Here is a 21,458-nt window from a genome sequence, read left to right as displayed (position 1 = left end):
GACGAAACGTCCTTTGATGGAGCAGCCTTTCAGCTCCACGCAGGTTTTCGCCGGAATCATTGCTATCACGGCTATTTAAGGGGGCGCCGCGATCATGGATCAATGAGACATCTAATGCCGACAGAAAAGCAGAGACTAGCCTACGTAGAAAGCAACCCTGAACAGCCTTCTTCTGCTCACCGAATCATGTCAAAGTCGCCATGGCCAACGCCTGACCTGGGAGAGCTCGGGCAACCGGACAATATCTCCGACCTGCCCAACACATCACTTATATCCCCGGTCGCCACAAATCGCCCACGGCGGCTAAAAGGCATCTTGCATTCTGTCATCCCATGGTCTTTGAGTATGTTCCAGCGTTTTGCTCGTTGCTCATCGTGTGCAATATGTCAGGAGGCATAGTAGGTTCGAGTAGTGTGTAAGAGACATGGGAAGCACGTGTGCGGGGCTTTTACTTTCTGACGCGCGGTAATGAGGGGAGATAGATGAGAAATCAACGCCAGTACCTCGGCCTTAATGTTAGCAAGAGGGATTGATGCGTTCATGGGCCCTGGTTAGACGCTCAAGCTTCTGAGGTTGAGGTTGAGGTTGAGGTTGACTCTAATGCAGGTACGAGTAAGAAAGTGCCTGCTGACAGAGTCGTGCAGCACTCGCGCTTATTCTCGCCAACTAGTTTGAGCTAGCTGTAGGTATGTATACATCAAGGAGTGATGAATCCCCGAAAACAGCTCCATTGTGAACTGAAGGCTAGAATAAGGTTAACATCGGTTGATTTTGTACTTCAACGAAGTACTAGTACATACCAGAATGTCCCCGGGAGCTTGGATGCGTAATGGAAAGCTAATGCCATCGCCATTGCCAACCTTGCCCTTGCTCGGAATTATTCCCCGCAGGTTTGACGCGTTTCTCCGCACGTTCGACATAGGGCCCCTGCAAGATGATGACTAGGTAGTTGAGCATGCCTCCCCTTATCTTGCTGCCTCATATGGGAGTGGGTGAAGGGTGATACGGAATGCCCACTAGAAGCTGCGGTTGCTTTTGCAAACTGGAATGATTCAGAGTATCACTTCGCTTTCTGATTCACATTTCTTCCGCGAAACCAGTCGCCAAAATGTCACTAAGCAACAAGAACGAGCGAGACGGCGATCAATTCGACGAGGCTTCTTCTGACCGACTATCAGACGTTGACATGGCCAGCGAATCTTTGTTGCCGCACATGTTCCAAGGACACAAGAAAGGACGTCAACCATGGCAAAAGCAAAAACGCTTTTGCATGCCGTTCTTGTGGCTTCTTGCTGGCGCGGCCTTAGGTGCGCTAGTGCCTTGGCTCATTGGACTGCATCAGTCTCGAAGAGGTCAAGATCATGGATTTCATTTCGTGCCGCAGACCGATCCGATTGGGTTCTTCCCGCCCATCTCCCACAAGATTCAGTATTTTGAGAAGACATCGAAATACATTTCCAATCACTCGTCGCCGGAATCACTCCAAAAGGTCAAGGAGCTATGGGAGAAACTTATACCACGTCAGTATTGGTGCCTGCCGCTATGTTCAGTTAACGTTCCATGGATCTGTCCCAAAGTTGACATCAGGTCGCACAAAAACAGCCGGAGAAGGATTCCTCTACATCTCAGATGAAGAAGCGACTAAATATGACTTTCCTACGCTCATCAATTATAAGGTGCCACCTGAGCACGGTGTGCCTGGAAAGCCACTGCGCGGGAAAGCCGTAGGAACTACAGTGGCGCATTCTTTGCATTGCCTAGTAAGAATATTTTCCAAGTTACCGCCTTCATCGGGTCATATGATTCGATGTTTGAGGAAGAATTCACCTTTACTAATGCCCATAGTATCTTATCATGGCTGAGTACGACCGCCTCTATCAGGGCCTTTCGCCCGGTGACGACTTCACACACGTGGACCATTGCATCGACTGGATTCGACAGTCTCTCATGTGTGCTGGCGACGTGGCACTCTCTGGGAACATGGGACCGGTGACCGGCCATTGGTACCAGTTCCTCCATGTCTGTAAGAATTGGGACGAGGTATACGACTTCATGGACCGCCGTCATGTCGATAACAGACATAAGCTAAATCATGCTGTACCCGAGCATCGGCCTGTGAGTGAAGCATGACAGGCAGTACTTGTCACGGGACTTGTAGATAGTGGCGAGGAGAGTCTCTACTGACTAGTTGGCAAGACTTTGCCTCACCTCTAGGCGTGTTTGATTGATTAGAACATGTCAAAACGTTACATATATCTGCCTCTTGTCTACTTTACAAATGCATTGTGAACGATGAACCCAAAAACCTGAGGTAGAGAAGAAACACATGTATCAGTCGTCGCCTACTGCTTAACTACCGTAACCACCGATCCCATGTCCATGTGTACCATGACCCTGCGTTACAAAGCGCGGACGCGATTTCACAGCATGCGTCTTCATCCATTCACTAACAGCATTCTATTTGCGAAGACTTCAGTATTAGCGCGCTCACATCTTGGTTGAAATCCGACGACTGGGAGTCACGTACCATGTCTCTGCACTGATGTGCAGCTCCGTAACCATTGATCTTCGGCGGTTCATCCATTACCTCTGGTGCGCGCCCTTCGAGCGTCACGTCACCTGCGCACAGGATAGCTTGTTGCAGGTAGTCAAAACAGTGCTGCAAGTGATCCAGATAATGACCTTTAGGGTCTGTCTTGCTTTTTGTAAGAGAAGCAGATGGGGAAGGATCCAGAAACTCGTTTCGCTGCCTGAAGACGTCCCAGAATCCTTGTCTGATCATCCCCTGCGTAACCTCATGAGCGTTCTCATTCATCGAGACTACACTAGGTGTGACGACGGTGTCGAATACGTTTATGAGGACACAACTTACCAAGCAGTGCAGCTGATGCGTCCAACTTACACCATAAAGCTCAGTGGCCGGATTGGTGGTTGGTAGTCCGTCCCCAATATACATGGTTTGCGCCTCGCTCTTATTGAGCTCAACGAGGCTGTGACCCATTGACAGTGCATGCCAGGCTTCATTGCTTTCTGTACTGGGCTCGGCTTTAAACGCCGGCATCTCTGTGAATCTGACGAGCTTCAAAGGAACTGCAATGACGTATTAACATCTGCTCTATAATACCTACATAGGGTTTCTTGCAATTTTCTGTGATTCCTTGATGTTTCGCCTGATGGGTAGATGTGCACCACCGTTGGAGAGGTTCCATGCTAACTGTCACCGCGCCTCCCCACCAAGTTAAAGTGCTGAGCCCTACAAGGCTGCTGCACAGTAACGCGAGTGCATAAACTCTCCAGGCCCTACTAGGTCTTCCTAACTGCGATGGTGACAACCGCGTCTGCCGCTGTGCGCAACCCATTTTTTGATACGATCTGGAAATACTGTGAAGGACGCTTGTGGGTAAAGCTTCGGCAGCAGGAGAGGGCTCCAGGAAATGCGGCGAATCAGTTGTTCGAGCTGCGGGATATCAGCAGTACCCGATTTTCATCGTTTTAGACCTATCGTGGCGAAAGCCCTTGAGTTCCTCTGATCGAAGTGAGAGCACGTGTGCGCCTGCACGAAGGATGAGGGTGCTAACTAGTGCGTTTCTTACGCCGTCTAAACTCTACCCCAACATGCAACATGCCGCCTCTACTGCATATTACAGTCAACTGAAGTTTGACTAACGAAACCTTGCCCTATGATACTAACTTCATTTGTCGATTCCGGATTATATCCAATGACTAGAGTCGGAAAACACCCGCGAGATGTTGCCGGCTTGAGTTCTCTGTGGAAACAGTACCCAGTCTCGGAGATAGTACATTGGCAACATTTGAACCTTGCTGATCTATCCACATGCAATCCATCGATCACGATACTTTCCACATATCTTCCGAAGTCTCTTTGTGAATAAATCTGTTGAAACTCGAAACAGGCGTTCGCATTGCATTGCCACCATTCCTCAACTCCACCGGGCAGAGCGATTGAATCGCATTCAATTCCTGCTGGGTGCACAAGGATGACCTCATTGCGCCGGAGTAAAAGGAGGATATTCCAATGAACCAGCATATAAGCGTACTTAAATGATAAGTTCCCTCTCCTTGCGGCCACATCCAATATCTACATTGCACCGTCATCTGAGAAATCGAGATATCTCATTCAAGCCAATACTTTTAGCCCTCCGCCCGAACCTCAACATCAAAATGCTTGCTCGTGGTGTATTGGCATCTCTTGCCTTCCTGGGCTTCACCTTGGCCAGTCCTACGCCCAACAGTAACTAATTTCTTCCCTTTCGTTCACGGCTATGTGGGTGTTCTGACAATACTCAACAGCAGCAGATGGCGTTACTTGGTCTGTCAGTGGCCCTAAGGAAGCTGTGAAAGCTCTTGGAGATCCTGGAGAGGCCTTGCAGGCTCTCGGCAAGGCTATGCAGGCAAAGCCTGGAACCACGGCTGATCAGCCTGCTGTTCGGGTTCGCGAGGAGGCTGAGGAGCCTGTAACTGAGGCTGATCAGCCCGCTATTGAGGTTCGCGAGACGGCTGATGATCTCTTGATGTACTACAACGCTTGATAGTACTCCATGAATTACTCTAGAAACTCGAGATTGGGATGGCACTCGAAGATTGATGAAAGGAAGGAAGACATTCCGGTCATTCTGTTGTTTCAAGAGCTCAACTAGTTGCGAGATCAATGGTCAGTGAACTGCAAAGAACGTGAATGACACCATGAGTTACTGACGAACTACTGTTGTGACTCTTTGCGTCTGTTTCCTTCCTGTGATACTGCGTGAAAGGGTAACGTCGTACAACAATCTATGGTTCTTAAGCGCCAAGCATTGCTCATGCCCATGCGGTCTGAGTTGTTACGAAATCCTCGTCATATCCAGTCCTGCTACAGGCTCCAATGACGATTACACGCAACTAGACTTAGAACCAATCGGGTCTGGAACATACTCTCAATACAAAACTATCGCTGTTCACTTACTGTTAGTATTATTAGCATAGATCACCTTGTTCATCTAGCTCTGCGCCTACGAAGTCAAGTTCAGCGTCCATATCTGTTCTACAGACGGCGAGTTAATCCTTAGCATGGGGGAACTTTAGCCCCAAGCTCACAAACATGAACCATGTTCTTCCATAAAAGTCAATTTTCATCTGGTATTGCCAATAGCTTAGTAAAGGTATATAGGGTTCTTCACAACAAAGGCAGCAGAGCTCCACTGCTATTTCTTTAAGCAGCACCTCTTTACACATAAGTTACCCCTACTTCCCTCTTTCACACCTTTTTACTGTAACCCACTATTAGCAGGCTACAGCGCACTACACTAGAACCTTAATATATATAAAACACACTATTAATACCCTTAATCGCTTATTATAATAGCTTTATAGCTATACATAAGCGCTATAAGTATTTAACTTAAGCCTGAATTACTAGTTTAGAACTTTTCTCTTCTTTTTATCTCTATTAAGCTATTATATCTATACCTCTAAGTATTTACTATAGTAGAATTATTACTTCTTAATAGTTCTAAAGAGATAAAGTATATAATAATTACTACTAAAGTATAAAAGCTATTCTATTTATTTAATACTTATTAATATTAAGGAAGTTTTAAGCCTACCTAGTAGGGGTTTTCACAGTAGGGGAAAAAGCAGTAAAAGCACCTTAGTTAGTGCTTAGTCTAGTAGCTTCGCAGTATACGTACCTAAGGATCCGGAATAACTGCCTGCGCTGACCTCGACTTGCCTATTATAGCTATTAGCCTCGTTAATAATAGCTTCATTACTAGCAAGGTCGATAGCCTCGCTCGCGTGACTTACGCTACGCAGTGATGGCTTTATAAGGTCTTTAGCCACGGAAAAGCTTGTCTTAGCTACGTACTTAAGATGCTGCTGCTTGCTAAGCCTTAAGCCTATCCCTCATCCTTAATCCTATATTAATACTTAATACTTATTAATAAGTTTACTAAATAATTATAGTATATTTAGATTAACTAATAAAAACTTATAGGGGATAACTATAGAAAGCGTTTAATAGTATTATATAGAAATTTATTACTTATATTTAGTAAATAGTTACTCTTAAGCTCTTTTAAAGTAATATAGCTATAAAAACCTCTCTTTAAAGCTAAAATAATACTATATCTCCCTTTAAAATACTCCCTATTAAATAGAATATAATAATTAGTTTAGTTTAGTAATATAATATTTAGAAGCTTTATATTTTACTAAAACTTATTATAAATTACTATTTACTCTTATAAACTCTTAAAATCTTAATATAAGTTTATAAAACTTTACTATATACTTTTTAGAATAAAATCACTAAAGTTTTAAATATTTTATTAATAGATATTATTTATATCTTATATACTACTTTAAACTATATTATTATTTTATACTTTACTTCTATAAAAAAAGCTTTTCTTAAATAAATAGAAGAGATTTATAAAGCTATAAGTACTTAATCTCTTAACTTCTTTTAGAAATAGTATAAATACTTTATTAACTATATACCTATAGAAATCCTTAAGTATTTAGATAACTTTATTATTATAGTTACTAAAGAAATAGTTAAAATTAATATCTATAAATATATAAAGCTATACCTAATATAAACTTATTTAATATAGAAAAGTATAAACCTTACTACTTAAACTTAGTTTTAGATTATTATACTACTTTAACTTTATAAAAGTATTAAATAGCGCTTTTTCTATAAATCTACTTATATTTACCTCTTATTAGAGAAGAAATAAGTATTTATACTTCACTCTAATAAGTACTAAAAGTACTATATTAATTATTTTTATATTAGATCTTATTATTATAGCTAGTATAGCTAAACTAATTATAGCTAAACTAACTATATTAGTATTAATATAGCTTTAACCTACTTAAATAACCTTAAATACTTAAACTATTATAATACTTTTCTTATAAACTATAGTAACTATATTACTTATTTTATTTTAAAAGATAATATCTAAATTATATTTTTAAAGCGCTAACTATAGAAAATTTAGTAGGCTACTTATAATATATTATCTATATTTAAGCTTAATAGCTCTTTTTATAACTTACTTTTAAGTACTCCTACTTCCTTAACTTAGCTTAAAATAACTTAATTAATAATTATTATTAGTAGTATAGTACTATTTAACTATAAAATAGCTAATACTATTTAAACTATTATAAAGGATAACCTCTTTATCTTAAACTTATTTTTAAAAAACTTTAAGCTTAAAGATATTAAAACTAAGATATTAAATATACCTCTTACTTCTTAATCCTACTAAAAATAAACTTATACTATTAAGTTTAGTAATACTACTTATATTATAATTTATTAAAAAGATATAAAGTAAGAAGCTTTTAAAGAAAACCTAAAAAATAGTAACTTATTATAACTTAATTTCTTTAAGTTTTAAAAGCTTATAACTCTATAGGTTTCTACCTCTTACCCCCCTTATAGCTCTATTTATAGTATTACTTTATACTCTAAAGAACTAAGTTATTATAATAATATATAGTAAATCCCCCTCTTTAAAAATAATACCTCACTTTAAATAAGCTTAAAGATATTACGTTAAAAGCTTATATATTATATAGTATAATATTAAGTATAAAAACCTTATACTAATAAAAAGAAGAGAAAACTATTCTTTATAAACTACTCTTTCTATAAAATATTCTACTTTATTAATACTTAAGAATACTATAACTTAAATACTATCCTTTAAATAATTATATATATTAAGAAAAGCTTAAGAGCTATTTAGACCTAGCTCTATAAAACCTATAACTTTATTTAGGTATAAATTTAAAATATAACTATTTTAAATATATATAAACTTAATATAATAAATAATAATACTACTACTTATATCTTTTAGTATTTTATTTCTCTTTATTTTTTTATTAATAGTAATTAAAATACTATAAACCTCTCTTAAGTTTTTAGTATAAGAATTACTAATAGTAGCTTAAAAATTAAAATTTAAGTAAATTAGAATAATTCTTTCCTTCTAAATAAACCTAAAATACTAATATATAATACTAGCTATACTATAGATCTATCTTAATTTAATATTCTATTTATTTTAATAGAAATAAATCTTATTTTTTACTTTAAAATAGATTATAAAACTATTTTAGTTTATATTTTTATTTTTTTAACTTTAAAATTAAACCCTCTAGCTTAAATATAAGTACTAAATAATAAACTTAAGTAATTTACTACTTTCTATAAATAAAACTTTCTTTTTATTATTACTATAGATATAATACTAATATAATATAACGCTATTATTAAATCTATCCTCTATTACTTCTTATAAGTAATAAATATTATAACTTATTTATTTTAGTATACCTTAAGCTTAGCTATCTTAGTTTAATAATTACTTAAATATTAAAATACTAAATAAAAATTATATAAAGTTTAGTATATTTAATCTTTAAGCTATAAGCTATATTTATACTTTTTCTACTCTCTCTATAAAAAGGAAAAGCTTATTAATATAAAACTCTAATAAACTATTTATATTTATAAAATAGCTTAACGCTATAATAAAGTTAACTATATAGTAAATATCTTTAATCTTTACTATATAATAAAATAATACTAAATAAAACTTAATTTTTACTTACTACCTCTAAAAATTAAGGATAAAATAATTAAGTTTTTTATTATAAAGGTATAAGTTTTTAGAAAAACCTTACTTAAATACTTTTTAGTTATAAATAATATTTAGGACCTAAATAGTATTTAAATCCCCTCTCACTTTAATATCCTATAAAATACTTCTATTTTCTTTATTTAAATAACTACTATAATACTTATTATAAGTATTATACTTAGAGTTAATAATATTACTATTTATATACTTTAAGCTATTTAGCTAACTATAGCTAAGTTTATTTAAGCTTTCTTCTAAGCTTATTTAATTTCTAGATATTATTTAGAGATTTTTAAAAAAGCTAAAGTAGTCTTTATATTTAAGGAGGGGAAACTTCTAATTAAAGTTACTTTATACTATTTTATATTTTTACTCTCTTATTTTAAAAAAAGCTTTAAGTATCTATTTACTTAATATATTACTTATATAATATTATTAGTTTAAATTATTAATACTTAATATTTTAAAACCTTCTTTAAGCATAATATAGTTAACTTTATTACTTATATAACCTATAAAATTAAAATTACTTTTAAAACTAATTTAATTACTTCTTTTATTATATTTAATATTAAAAGCGCTTTTAATACTATCCTCTATAACTATTTCCTTATTAAGTTATATAAATAAGGATAGCTAGAACCTTTTATTTATTATATTAAGTTATTTATAACTAGATATTAAGCTTAAATTTATATTAAGAGTACTATCTTAAAACCTTTCCCCCTCTACTATAAGCTTTTTTAAAGCTTTTTTACTTCTTTTATTTTATATTTACTCTACTTTATAAAACTTTTACTATAAAACCTTAACTTCTACTTTAGTTATATTAATAATATCTTAATATAAACTAAATCTCTTTTTATAGAGGAAAATACTAAGCTATTTATAGCTAATATTACCTATATTTTATACTAAAATACTAAAAATAAGGTCTTCTTTAAACTAAAGAAGAGTAAAACTATTTATATTTTATAAAAATATAAACTAATAAACCTCCTAATTAAGACTAATAGTTTAATAATAATACTTAAGGATATTATAAAATAGCTTAAAGTTATTTTTAATTATAAGCTTACTTTTATATTATATATCTAAATCTAAGTAGATATTACCTTAAAATATACTAAATTCTTCTATAGTTTAAAAGTAGTTTATAAAAGTTTCCCTCCTACTTTTATATATAAAACTATTACTTTAATTATTATTCTTATTACTACTTATAATATAAAAGCTTAGTTTCTTAAGTTTTAGAAACCTAATTATATTCTTATTTAATAATACTCTAATATTACTCTAATAAAACCTTTCTACTTAATAAACTAAAAAAGGTATCTTTAGCTTATTAATAAAATAATTTATACTAATATTTAGGGAGTTTTACTTATATAGTATACTACTTTTATTACTATTTTATACTATAAATCTAAAATCTCTCTTATAGATAATATACTTAAAACCTATTAACTTTATTTTACTATAAAGCTTAGTTATCTTAACTCTTACTACTTATTAGTTTAATACCTATATATTTATCCCTCTAACCCTTATTATAAACTTATATAGTTATAATATATTACTATAATACTTTCTTACTACTTTTACTTTACTTTAATACTCTTATAACTTCTAAACCTCTCTTATCCCTTAAAAAAGATAGCTATTACTAAATTTAAAGCTTAGTTTAAAGATATTCTTAAAAATAATATTATTATATATTAATAGATTTAAACTTAAGTTTAAAGATATTAATTATAGCTATATTATATTTTTAAGTAAAAAAAAAGAGAAAAAGAAAGCTAAAATACTCCTTATATAAAGCTTTTAATATTTAAGCTTTATTAAGGTTTTTAATACTAAAGCTAAAGCTATAAACTTTAAGCTTTATATAGTAATATAGCTATAAAGCTTAATAAGTATAATTTATATCTATATTAATAACCTTAATATTATTAATACTTTAGAAGGATATAGTAATATACTTTTATTTTTATAAGTAATTATTCTTTAAACTAAAGAGTATATTACTTTAGTAACCTCCTCTATTTTTATTTACTAAGTTCTTAGTTATAAAGATATTTTTAGAAATAAGTTAGTAGATATATTGATAAAATAAAAGGCTTTAATAGCTCTTCTTAACTTTATTTTATTAGCTATAATAGCTATTATAAAATATTTAGTATAGAAGAAAATTATAAAGTATTATTAAGAGTAGTAGTATATAAAAAAAACCTTAATATTATACTTATAATAACTTTTAGTTAGTATTTTAATACCCTCTAAAGCTAAAGCTCTTATAAAAACTTTTATACTACTTAATTACTACTTATTTAAAATATAGTAATTTTAAAATATACTATAAATATTTTACTTAGAAGTAATAAGATATTTAAAGATATAAATATAGAAAATAGAAATCCTTTATATATATAATATTCTATTATTTAATTTATTTAAAGAAATTTTAATAACTTTAGCTACTAATTAATAATAAACTAAATTTATCTCTATTTAGGGATTTTAAGTATTACTAAAGATCTATAATTAGTAATCTAAAGTAATTTAAGAAGTTTAAAGAAATTATAAGTTTTTTTAGTAGTTAAAACTACTAAATAGTCTATTTATATAAACCTTTTAGCTAATAACCTTTTTAAACTCTATTATACTTTATTCTACCTTAATTTTTCAGCTTAAATAATTTAAATTACTATAAGAAAATATAAAAATTAATTTACTAATTTTTCTAAGAAAATCCTAGTTTTCTTAATAAAAGTAATAAGCTATAAGTAATTTTACTTCTTTAGAAGCTTATAAATAGCTTAAACTTTAGCTTTAGCTACTAACTAAAAGCTCCTTACTTAAAATTTATAATAATATTAGCTTTAATATAATAAGGCTTAAACCTCTATAATATTAGCTTTAATTAGACGATATAAGCTAGAAATAAGGGATATTTATATTATTCTTAGCTTAAAGTAGCCTCTAAACTTAGAAATACTATATATAGTAGAAGGAGGTAGAAAACTTAGAATTTTTTAGTAATTTTAACTTAAAGGAAAGGGGGTAGATAGGCGTTTTTATAGGCGTTAGGTGTTATTATAAGAAGAAAAGGGTTATATAAGTAGATAGAGGCTTAATTAACTTATAATAAAAAAAACTAAGTAAATAAGTAAGAAATATACTTATTTTTATATAAATTCCTGTTTTTTTTTTAATAATTTTAGTAACTACTCTTTTAGAAGAGTTTTTAGGATTCTTTAGCTTAGTTTATAGAAAAAGTTTATTAATCCTTATTTTTTAAAAATTAAATAAATATAGGTATTTTTAAGTACTTCTAGCTTTAGTTAGCTTTACTTTTATCTCTTTTCTTAATCCTTATTATACTTCTTTAATTATTTAAAATAAAGATAAAGTAGAATACTATAAAGATATTACTACTAAACTTCTTCTTAATAACTTATTTTCTCCTAAGAGATTATATAACTTAAAGTATAAAAAGAGTAAAAAATATAAATAAAGTATAATTTAGTTAGGTTTATATTTATATATTTACTTTTATATCTCTTATAGTTATCTAGAAAATTAATATATAAGTATCTAGGCATTTTCAGGGGTTTTCTGCCTAGAGTAGAGTGCCTAGCACGATCGATAAGTTTTCTCCCTTACCCTATTACAAAAGGAAGTAATTAACTAAAAGATACTTAATTTAAGGAGCAGGAATAATATATAGTAGATTTATAGATATATAGGCTTACCCTATATAATATATACCTTAGGGAGCGATCTAAGCTTAGCTCTAACGTCAAAAAATAGAATAATAATAATAATAACAACAACAATAACATAAGTTACCCCTCTTTTGCACCCTACCTTCTACGACCCCTAGAGTGCCTTAACACTAACACTACTAACTTTTAATCTATATGATATGCATAAAGTTTGACTTAACTGCTATTTGAATTCCGCAATCTAACAAAATAAAGTTCCTAATAGGAATATGCCGCCCTATTATATCTTCTAGGGCTGCATAGCCGCCTAGCCTGGCGAATTACTGCGCAACCATAACTTTCTACAGTGAAATTTAGGGCCGCTAAGCCAGACATAGCAAACATCTAGGTCAGCATTAGCAAATATGTAGGCATTTATCATCACAATTAGCGGGGCAAATGCGAGTCTCGCAGCTGAATTGACTCTAGTAAGCTTGTCTGGGAACCAGGATGCATGACCCGAAGATTCTAGTCTCCATGAGTAGGTTTCACTCTCCTTGTCTTATTGCTGGATGCTGATTATGTGTTTGGCTTCTAATGACTGATTGACTCACGGCCACCCGGAATGTCTCTGCTGGACATACACTTGCTGAAAGCCCCCCTGCGCTTCCGTACCGTCTTGATTAGTCCGAAACATAGGCGTTTCCCTTGTCAATCTACGGTGTCAAGCAACAACGAGACCAGCAACAAGAAGATGTTTCCTTTGCCAGCCTTGAAAATGTTCAACAGCAGCCACAGAAAGAATGGAAACAATGACAACGGACACGGCCTCCCGTTCTCTCCCATTGACGAAGAACAAGCGGCATCGTCATATTCGACAACGAGCTCGTTGTTAGCGGAGCACGCCACCGAAAAGTTGAAACTAACGAATCGGCGTCACAGATGGCAGCAGTGGAACTTGTTTCGATGGCTTGATTTTGGCACAAAAGACGTGGTTTACATCGGTTTAATCGCAGCCGTCGTCATACTCTTCGCCTCAGCAGAAGATCGCTATATCAGTAGTCGTTGCGGCGGTCTCACCTACAGTTCGTGTCTCCCCGCGCGTCAGCAAGTGGTCCATAAAGCTGACCTGCGTGTAACATCATTTAAGCCCCCGCGAAAGAGGCTGTTGTATTGGAAAAAGCCAAGTTTCACGCAGGGCTGAACGACACGACCCGGTTCAGAGGTGACCCAAGACCCGAACTCGAAGACGCCTGGGATGAATTGCTGAGCGGTAAGAATACTAATTATTCAGCGGAAAGAACGAAGGGACATCAGTGCTGATTTGACGTCCGGCAGCGATAAATATTCGCGTCGACGATGACGAACTTACCAAGATGGGTAGGGATGCAAGTACAGCCGTGAAGATCAATGACGGCAAGGGAGGCTACGCCGGCATGCTCGACATTTTCCATCACCTGCACTGCTTGGTAAGAACATTCCGTCTTTCAAATCTTCCTTCATTTTAAATGGCTGACCCTGACATGCCCTCGTAGAGAATGATACGGATCGGCTACACGCTGGACCTCTACCCGGCGTATCAGCCCATGCTGTCATCGCAGATGGGCGAGCTAGTGCCCATGCACATTGACCACTGCATCGATGAGCTACGCCAGGCTGTCATGTGTCGTGCCGACGTGACGGTCCTCACCTCGAACTGGATTGATTGGCACCCAAAGCCGTGGCTAAATTTCAATGTCGAGCACGAGTGTGTCAACTGGGACAACGTTTTCCAGTGGTCAAAGGAGCACTGGTATGACATCAAAAAGGCAAACTTAGTTCATCCCCATTTTGGTAGGTTCTCGAACCCTATGGCTCCCATATGTTCCTCAAAGTCAATTTAAAACTTGACGTTTGCTGACGTTCGCAATGCCATAGGTCCTGTTGACTGGTCTACAAGTCCGGGCCCGCACCACTAAACCGGAGGAAAGCTGTTTGCGTGAGACGGAGTCGTCAGATATCGCAGTATTCTTCTTGTAGATCACAAGACTAGTTTACCTTGAGTATTCATAGCAATGCACTGTGAGAGATTCAACTTGACTATTCCAAAATAATGTCCCCAGCCAATTAGAATGCTGTGCCACCTTTTAACTTCGAGCCGAATGCCAGGCTGGGGAATGCGGTAACCCATTAGACAGGCGGCCCATGTTATCATGGAATCCGAAAGAATTGAGGAGCATGCTACAAGCTTATTCCGAGGCCTCGGTTCTTCCTTGCGGCAGGTGCAAGCAGAAGAGTTGCAAACATACCTAGTAATGAGCTCGCATCAGTTGTATCACTAAACACTGATGTTTACGCGTTCTGTGTTTCTTCTCAGCGTTCCACTAGAGGGGACATCCCATTCACTGCGGAGGTCGGGATATACTTTAGCTCTACACGGTCCGATGTCCGATCGGGCGTTTTTTCCTTCACTCGACCCCAGCATCCATGTACGTAGTACTAGACCCGAATACCCGGACGGCTCGTTCCATCACTTGCTAAGACCGAGACCGAAGAGCCCAATGGGACGTCATTTTTGCTATAATACAGACTCAACACTAATGCAGGTTGGTTGATAGTGTAAAGTATGACCGGCACGACGATTACACTTCCGCAACGGCAACTTCCATTCAGATCGTCTACCAACAGAAGCGAACTATCCACAGTTACAAAGGCAAGGTGCAAACGTGCGACTCAAACAATGGTTCGAGAGAAGGTGAGAAACCCCTCGCACCGGCTACCAGCCTTGATGCACTCCTCGACAACTGAGTTATTGGGAAGTTGTATCTGTACTTCAACTAGCTGGATCAGATGGTTTGTCAGCAATCTACTTCTTTCCAGTTCTTTTCCCCTTGTGATATGTATCAACCCTGCCGTGACCCATCCCCGCAAGTTCCCTCACCCCGAATAACCTACTGAAGCTCAGGTACTCATCTTCGTTTTACCAGACACCTTTACACCTCTTGTCCTCGCCCAACCCTTCTCTACTACGATGAGTCAGATAGCTAAGATGGCAGGCGTCGTGAGAGAGTTACAAGCCGCGACCACAGGAAAGACACGCTATGATAGGGTCCCCTCGCAGCAGATGCCACTTTACGATGATCCTCATCCGTCAGTTGAGGATTCGAGACTCGAAAACAACGAATGCGCAGAGAAAGATGGCGATGGCGATGATAGAGATTATGATAGCCGGCTTCGGCGAAAGAGAAGATGGCCTGGTCCTCTGAGGCTCGTGGGCATCATGACGGTTGCCATTCTCGCCGCTGTCGGAGTGGCAGACCTCTTTGGCCGCGCTTCCCAAGCGGTCCAGCAGCAACGGACAGCCAACGACCCAGTCCAGACCGTACACGACTGCTTCCGCTCCTGTGGCTACACGGCTGCAGATGCCATTGAGCGCGGTTGTCTGTTTGAGGAGTTTGATATGCGGTGGGAGCACCCGTCATGCATCGACCACGAGCTCGCCGCAGAGTATCGCCGCATGGGGCCTGAGCCGGACGGCTCGTGGACATACATGGTGGATGATGAAACTGCCACCGATGGTGTCCCCATCAACGAGCTGCGCAGGCGCCCCGTAAACGCGACGGAACTCAGCATGCTCGTCTGGCCCGGTAAGGTCGTCTACGCCAATATGCGCCACCACTTGACGCACTGCATCTTCCGTTGGCGCAAACAGTTCCGCGCGCCCTTCAAGGGCACAAGATGGCCGAGCCAGCCGGGGTGGGAGGAGAACCATATCAAGCATTGCATGGATGTGATCCTCAACAAGAGGGATGTGCCGCTAGAGAAGTTTATAACTAGGGTGGTTTTTGAGTCACCATAAGCTATGTATGTGTTCGTGATGAGGCTAGTTTCTCGGAGTTGAAATCGGGTCTAGTCACAAACAAAACCATCGCTTTTCAAGATACTGATTCAATCGTTTCTGCTGATGCTGCTTTGGTAGTATTGTTCACGAATACCTTTGATATCCCAAGAGGCCATGCCGTCGATGAACTAGAAGCATGACTTTACATGTCCCTAGGTAGCGTCGCACCGTCCGGGAGGCCTTTGTTCTCCAACTGGCCATCGTGATCCTGCCCAGGGTTCGCCTCCTCATAATGGATGAACTTAACAAAGCGATAATACATTGCACCAAGAACACCTCCCATGGCAGGACCAACCCAGTAAATCCAGTGATAGCCTGGGAAACTTCTGCCGGCAACAGCCGAGCCAAGACTGCGGGCTGGGTTGATAGAAGCTCCGGTATAATAGCCACCTTTTCAATGTGTCAGTGAGGTGTTCTCTATCGGAAATAAAGCCTTTAATGACGATGTACTCACCGCATATCATGATTCCAAATACTGCTATTCCGATAGCAATTGGAGCTAGATATGTTGCCTTCTGCTTTTCTGCGGCCAGCATAAGCACCACAAACATCAACTGAGATGCCAGAAACATCTCAATGAAGACGCCTTGTGAGATGGACACGTTTGTGGCAAGAATGGTGTTGGTCTCGCCCACATCCCAGGGAAACATGCACTGCACCAGCCCACCAGCTGCCAGAGCGGCTAGAAGTTGCGCGGGGAACAGAAAGATCGCTCGATCCCAAGGAAGTTGTCCTGCAGCCACAAGTCCGAGTGTGATCTATGGGCATCTTCAGTTAGCTCGTCATGATCTGCAACGAGGTTCGATAGCTATCTTACCGCGGGGTTGAAAAGACCGCCACTGATCCGGTAGAATGCCCAGATATTCGCAAGCAATGGAAACGCATATGCCAGAGCGGTTGAAGTGAGAGTCGTATTAAGCATCCCGCCTTCTGGCGCCTCTTCGGGTGCTTGATGCCTTGCCATCAGGTGGCCAGCATAGCTAGTCCAAAGCCAAAGAAAGGTGCCGACAAATTCACCGCTGGCTGCGACCAGGTGTGCCTCTAAGTTCGAAAGTTCGCCGTGATGGGTTGCCATGATCTGGTCGCCAATTTTCACACTGCCGCGCGAGTTTTGCGAGCGTCTTGATTCTCTTGAGGTCCGGCCTGAGAGGGGCCCTCCAGTTTCTAAATCGTTTTGCGTCATTGCTTCTGAAATGGCGCTGCTTCGGCGAGGATGATGGTTGATGTGTTTGTTACTTGGTCTTCACATTTGAGGGGACGAGTTTGCTCTTTTATCCATTGAATTCGAATAACGTTCGTCATCATGACTATCGGGCAGTTTGGTGGATGGCCCACAACTCCAGAGGGGGAAGTGTGATGTAAATCAGAAATGGGTCATCGACTGCGTCGAACGGGATGTGCCATTACAAAGAACTTCTCGATTGTTTTCCTCTGAAGATAGAAGAATGGCTTGCAGATCAAGTCAGTGTTGAGGCTCACCGATGAGCCACATTATTTTGGTGAGTGACGCAAGGATATCCGTCCAGTCGGAGCGTTTTCATCAATTGGAAAATCTTGACCTTGCGATAGAGGCACAGTGAACTGTGGGCCTTTGACAGGGGCTTGCCTGGGCACAAGCGCTGATCGAGATCCGGTTGTGGAGCAGTCTGGTCGTGTCAGGAGAAAATGCTACGAGAAAGACAGAACCTCCCGGAGGGAAAGGGGTCTCCAGTTGCTGAATGATAGAGAGGGTCAAACAGCACCCAAATTGGAGATACCTCATAGTGGAGGACATGGGGTCTGACGCCCGTTGGCCACGGCTGACATGTGGCATCACTTGCGTCATGTCTCGCAAAACAAGCGATCCATGCATGTCTTGCTCGGGTCTACCCGTTTGCTACCTGCCTGCCTTGTGGTTCTCGGGCGAAACAAACAAAACATTCTGCTTCAAAGTCACTCGGTCGCCGCCGCCACTTCGGAGATTGTGGTCCGTTCCGCTGGCTGTGGCCCACTGTCGGGGCAAAACCTCCGTCCGAACTGAATGAAGATGGCGGCTGCTGTACCCGTGAGTGTAAAGGCTACACTTCCGGTCTCTTCTGAACAAGGTTCACATGAATCTTCAACGGTAACAAACTGTTGTTATATTGAATGTTATCAATCCAATTTGATGATCGGTCATCGACTCGGCCACAGAGACTTTGAGTTTCGCTCTCAATTGGATGAACTATCACAGAGTTCAGACGCACCCTTGAAAATAGGTTACTACGGGATGGGCTTCTTGAGTCGTTGGTTCCAACCTCCATTGTAACCATCTCTTGCTTTTCTTGCTTTTCAGTGGCCGGTTTAATAGTCTTTACCATCCAGGCTGTCACTTACTTGCGGTAGGTCTTGAATGACCATCCCTGCCCCTGGTACCTAGTACCTTGAAGGCAATGCAGCCATTCATACCCTTGTGCCCCACCTAGGGCATCCGCCCCATAACCTCACTTCCGAAGTCCCTCATCAACAACATCAACAGGCAAGATGGCCGAGCGGTCTAAGGCGCTAGCTTCAGGTGCTAGTCAAGTAATTGGCGTGGGTTCGAATCCCACTCTTGTCATCATCACAGAGCTCGTGAGGGCTTCACTTTTGGCGTTTTTGGTGTTTTGTTGCGGCGACTCGTCGTCTCATAGCACTTGGTAAGAGTTGCCACAAGCGGTTGCGTGAAAATTTGCACTGCAACCACGAGAAACACAACACGGCAAATATTAGGGCTTGAAAATGTTTCTGAAACAAAATTGGGTATAAAAAGCGTGTTTGACTATGACAAACTTGCTGCTCCTCATTCGGCGGCCAGAATGGTGGGCTACAACGCAGTAGTGACAGTTTCACGCTCAAGCTTCTCCTTCTCCCTCTTGGCATTCGCAATCTTGATACTTAGCTTAACAGGATTCGTGCCGGGTGTCTCAAAGATGTTGTCAATCTCCTCAAGGTTGAGCTTGCTCGTCTCCGGGAAGAGGTAGTAACTGACAATGACCTGCAGGAAGTTGTACACAATGTACACGGCCCAGATCTTGTATCCAATCTTTCCGACGCCAATTCCGATGCCGTAGCTGTGGATAACAGCAGCGATGGCCTGGAACATGGCGAAGAGACCCATGCCCTTGGCACGGAGCGGCAGAGAGAGCAGCTCGACCGGGTACAGGTTGTGCATCGTGGCGATGAATGAGGCGCTGCAAATCTGGAAACAGTAGATCCAAACGACAGTTAGGATAGCCGTAGACTTCTGGCCGCCGGTCACGTCGAACTGCCAGCTCGTAATGGTGACGGCGATCTGGGCAATGATGATGCTAATCAAGCCGGCGAAAATGAGCGTACGACGCCGGAAGAAGTCAATGATCCAGGCTCCGAAGAGTGTAAAAACAAAGTAGATGGCAGTCAACCCCAGATTGATGCCCAGTTGGTCAAGCTGATCGTTGATGCCGACCGTCTTCAGCGCAGGCGAGAGGTACAGGCCGATGATGCCACCGCCATTCCACTGCTGGAAGACGGCGTATACGGCAAGCACCAGAGTACGGTACCATACGCTGCGCGTGAAGAAGACGCGGAAGTCCCAAGTCGCCCGGAAACCGGCTTTGGAAGTCTCGATAGACTCTTCGATCTGGTTAACCAGGATATCGACGATTTCATGGTTGATGTCGTTATGCGTGGTCATGTACTTCGCAATCATCTCACGGGCCTTCTCCTTCTTGCCCTTCATGATTAGATAACGCGGGGACTCTGGACAGACGGTGTAGAGGCCGATGCAGACAATCAGGGGAAAGACGGCCTGCAGGAAGAAGGCGACACGCCACTGCCAGTCGGTGCCCTCCCAGGAAGTGAGACCCATCATGATGCCGATGATGCCAAGAGAACCGACTTGGAAGAAGGCACCGAACACACCGACAATGCGACCACGAAGATGGACGGGCGCGACCTCGGCGACGTATTGGGGAGCTGTGCACAGCGCAGTACCGAAGCCGAGGACGAGACGGCCGACCATGAGGCAGGCGAGGTTAGGGGCCATGGCTTGCATGATAGCAGCAATCAGAACGAGAGCGTTGCCGACGAAGTTGACGCCACGACGTCCAATGATATCGGCAGTAGCAAGAAACGGGGCACCAACAAAGCTGCCAATTTGCATGAGGGCGTTGATGGTGGAGATGATGGGACCGGCGTCGGGAAATCCGTAGTAATCGTGCCATCGAGGGTTGGAGTTGATACTGCTGATCACACCCCAGTCGATGCCGTAGCTGTTCAGGCCCGATAGTCAGCTTTATCTCTCATCATCATGTCGGTGTCTGTGTTTGATTGTTCCTTACCCAGCCTGGTTCGCGCCCATGATGAGCACATACATCAGGATGCGCAGGCCAGTCTTGGATCGCAGACTCAGAGCTTCGGCAGACTTGCGCATCACATCCTCCTCTGAAATTCGAGTAGCGGTGACATCTTCAACGGCAACCCCAATCTTGTTGGCCTCGGCAACATCATCGTGGTAGACCACGCTGTGGTCCACTTCGTCTCGCGGCGCCATTTTCGGTAAGGCAAGTCAAAGAGAGGGAGTATCTTGACGCGGGGCCGTAGCCTTCACAAACAAGGTCAGGGTTGACTTTGGTAAGTTGAGTAGCACCGATGAGTAAGAAGCCCGCCTGTCTGGGTCAAGGGATCAGGTTGCAGTGGCGCCTGGCGCATATATAGACTCTCAGAGCTTGCAGTTCAGCTCTGGCAAATAGGGTGGTATTCTCGTTTCTGCATGCTTTCTCTGCGTGTCCACGGAATGACCTTCCGATGGGTGAGTCTCGAACCACGTCGAGGGACGCTCTCCCCAGACTTTTTATCGTCCACATGGTTCACATGAGAAGCTCCCTGCATACCACTACATTGCCGTTCTCGTCCATCCGCCTCCAGATTCTCCCCAAAGATCCACTCTGGACCGAGCCGGCAGCGGCTTTGGTTACACATGATTGGTCCGGCGGCTGTAGGCGACGCATCTCAATCAGGCCAGTACCACACCATCCCGGGATGAGGGTGTTCGGGCTGCTTTGACCCGTGATGATTGGCTCCGAGGCGACGGCCGGCCGGTTACCCCACACTCTCCGAGCCAATTTTCCTCAAATGATACGACTTCGAGCTAGGACCCTGGCATGTTCGTGGGTTGTCTGGGGTTAAAATCGTTCATGACCGCTCCAACGCCCATCGACTATGGATGCG

The 21,458-nt window shown here is 40.0% G+C and overlaps 5 protein-coding genes across 5 annotated transcripts; 3 read left to right on the top strand and 2 right to left on the bottom strand.

The window, feature by feature from the left end:
* Positions 1–4,182: 4,182 nt before the first annotated feature.
* CGCS363_v006130 (uncharacterized protein) lies at positions 4,183–4,550 on the top strand (the record flags this gene model as incomplete). Its single annotated transcript, XM_036637979.1, has 2 exons — positions 4,183–4,252; positions 4,312–4,550. The coding sequence occupies 2 exons, from the start codon at positions 4,183–4,185 to the stop codon at positions 4,548–4,550; spliced, it is 309 nt and encodes a 102-aa protein (XP_036496066.1).
* An 8,598-nt stretch (positions 4,551–13,148) lies between these two features.
* On the top strand, positions 13,149–14,328 carry ustYa-6 (Oxidase ustYa; the record flags this gene model as incomplete). The annotated part of the gene is made up of 5 exons (XM_036637978.1): positions 13,149–13,455; positions 13,521–13,643; positions 13,709–13,839; positions 13,906–14,203; positions 14,288–14,328. 5 exons carry the CDS (start codon positions 13,149–13,151, stop codon positions 14,326–14,328), a joined length of 900 nt encoding a protein of 299 aa, XP_036496277.1.
* Positions 14,329–15,398: 1,070 nt separating this feature from the next.
* CGCS363_v006128 (uncharacterized protein) lies at positions 15,399–16,208 on the top strand (the record flags this gene model as incomplete). The annotated part of the gene is made up of 1 exon (XM_036637977.1): positions 15,399–16,208. The coding sequence occupies one exon, from the start codon at positions 15,399–15,401 to the stop codon at positions 16,206–16,208; it is 810 nt and encodes a 269-aa protein (XP_036496278.1).
* A 184-nt stretch (positions 16,209–16,392) lies between these two features.
* Positions 16,393–17,325, bottom strand: AQY1-1 (Aquaporin-1; the record flags this gene model as incomplete). The annotated part of the gene is made up of 3 exons (XM_036637976.1): positions 16,393–16,640; positions 16,705–17,008; positions 17,068–17,325. 3 exons carry the CDS (start codon positions 17,323–17,325, stop codon positions 16,393–16,395), a joined length of 810 nt encoding a protein of 269 aa, XP_036496279.1.
* Positions 17,326–19,074: 1,749 nt separating this feature from the next.
* CGCS363_v006126 (Lactose permease) lies at positions 19,075–20,781 on the bottom strand (the record flags this gene model as incomplete). The annotated part of the gene is made up of 2 exons (XM_036637975.1): positions 19,075–20,500; positions 20,570–20,781. The coding sequence occupies 2 exons, from the start codon at positions 20,779–20,781 to the stop codon at positions 19,075–19,077; spliced, it is 1,638 nt and encodes a 545-aa protein (XP_036496280.1).
* Positions 20,782–21,458: the final 677 nt, after the last annotated feature.

The sequence above is a fragment of the Colletotrichum siamense genome (assembly GCF_013390195.1).
Source record: "Colletotrichum siamense strain Cg363 chromosome Unknown KSG_Cg363_contig04, whole genome shotgun sequence".
Classification (NCBI taxonomy): Eukaryota; Fungi; Ascomycota; class Sordariomycetes; order Glomerellales; family Glomerellaceae; genus Colletotrichum; species Colletotrichum siamense.
The sequence above is the reverse complement of the archived record's forward strand: the minus strand, read 5'-3'. Positions and strand labels throughout refer to the sequence as shown.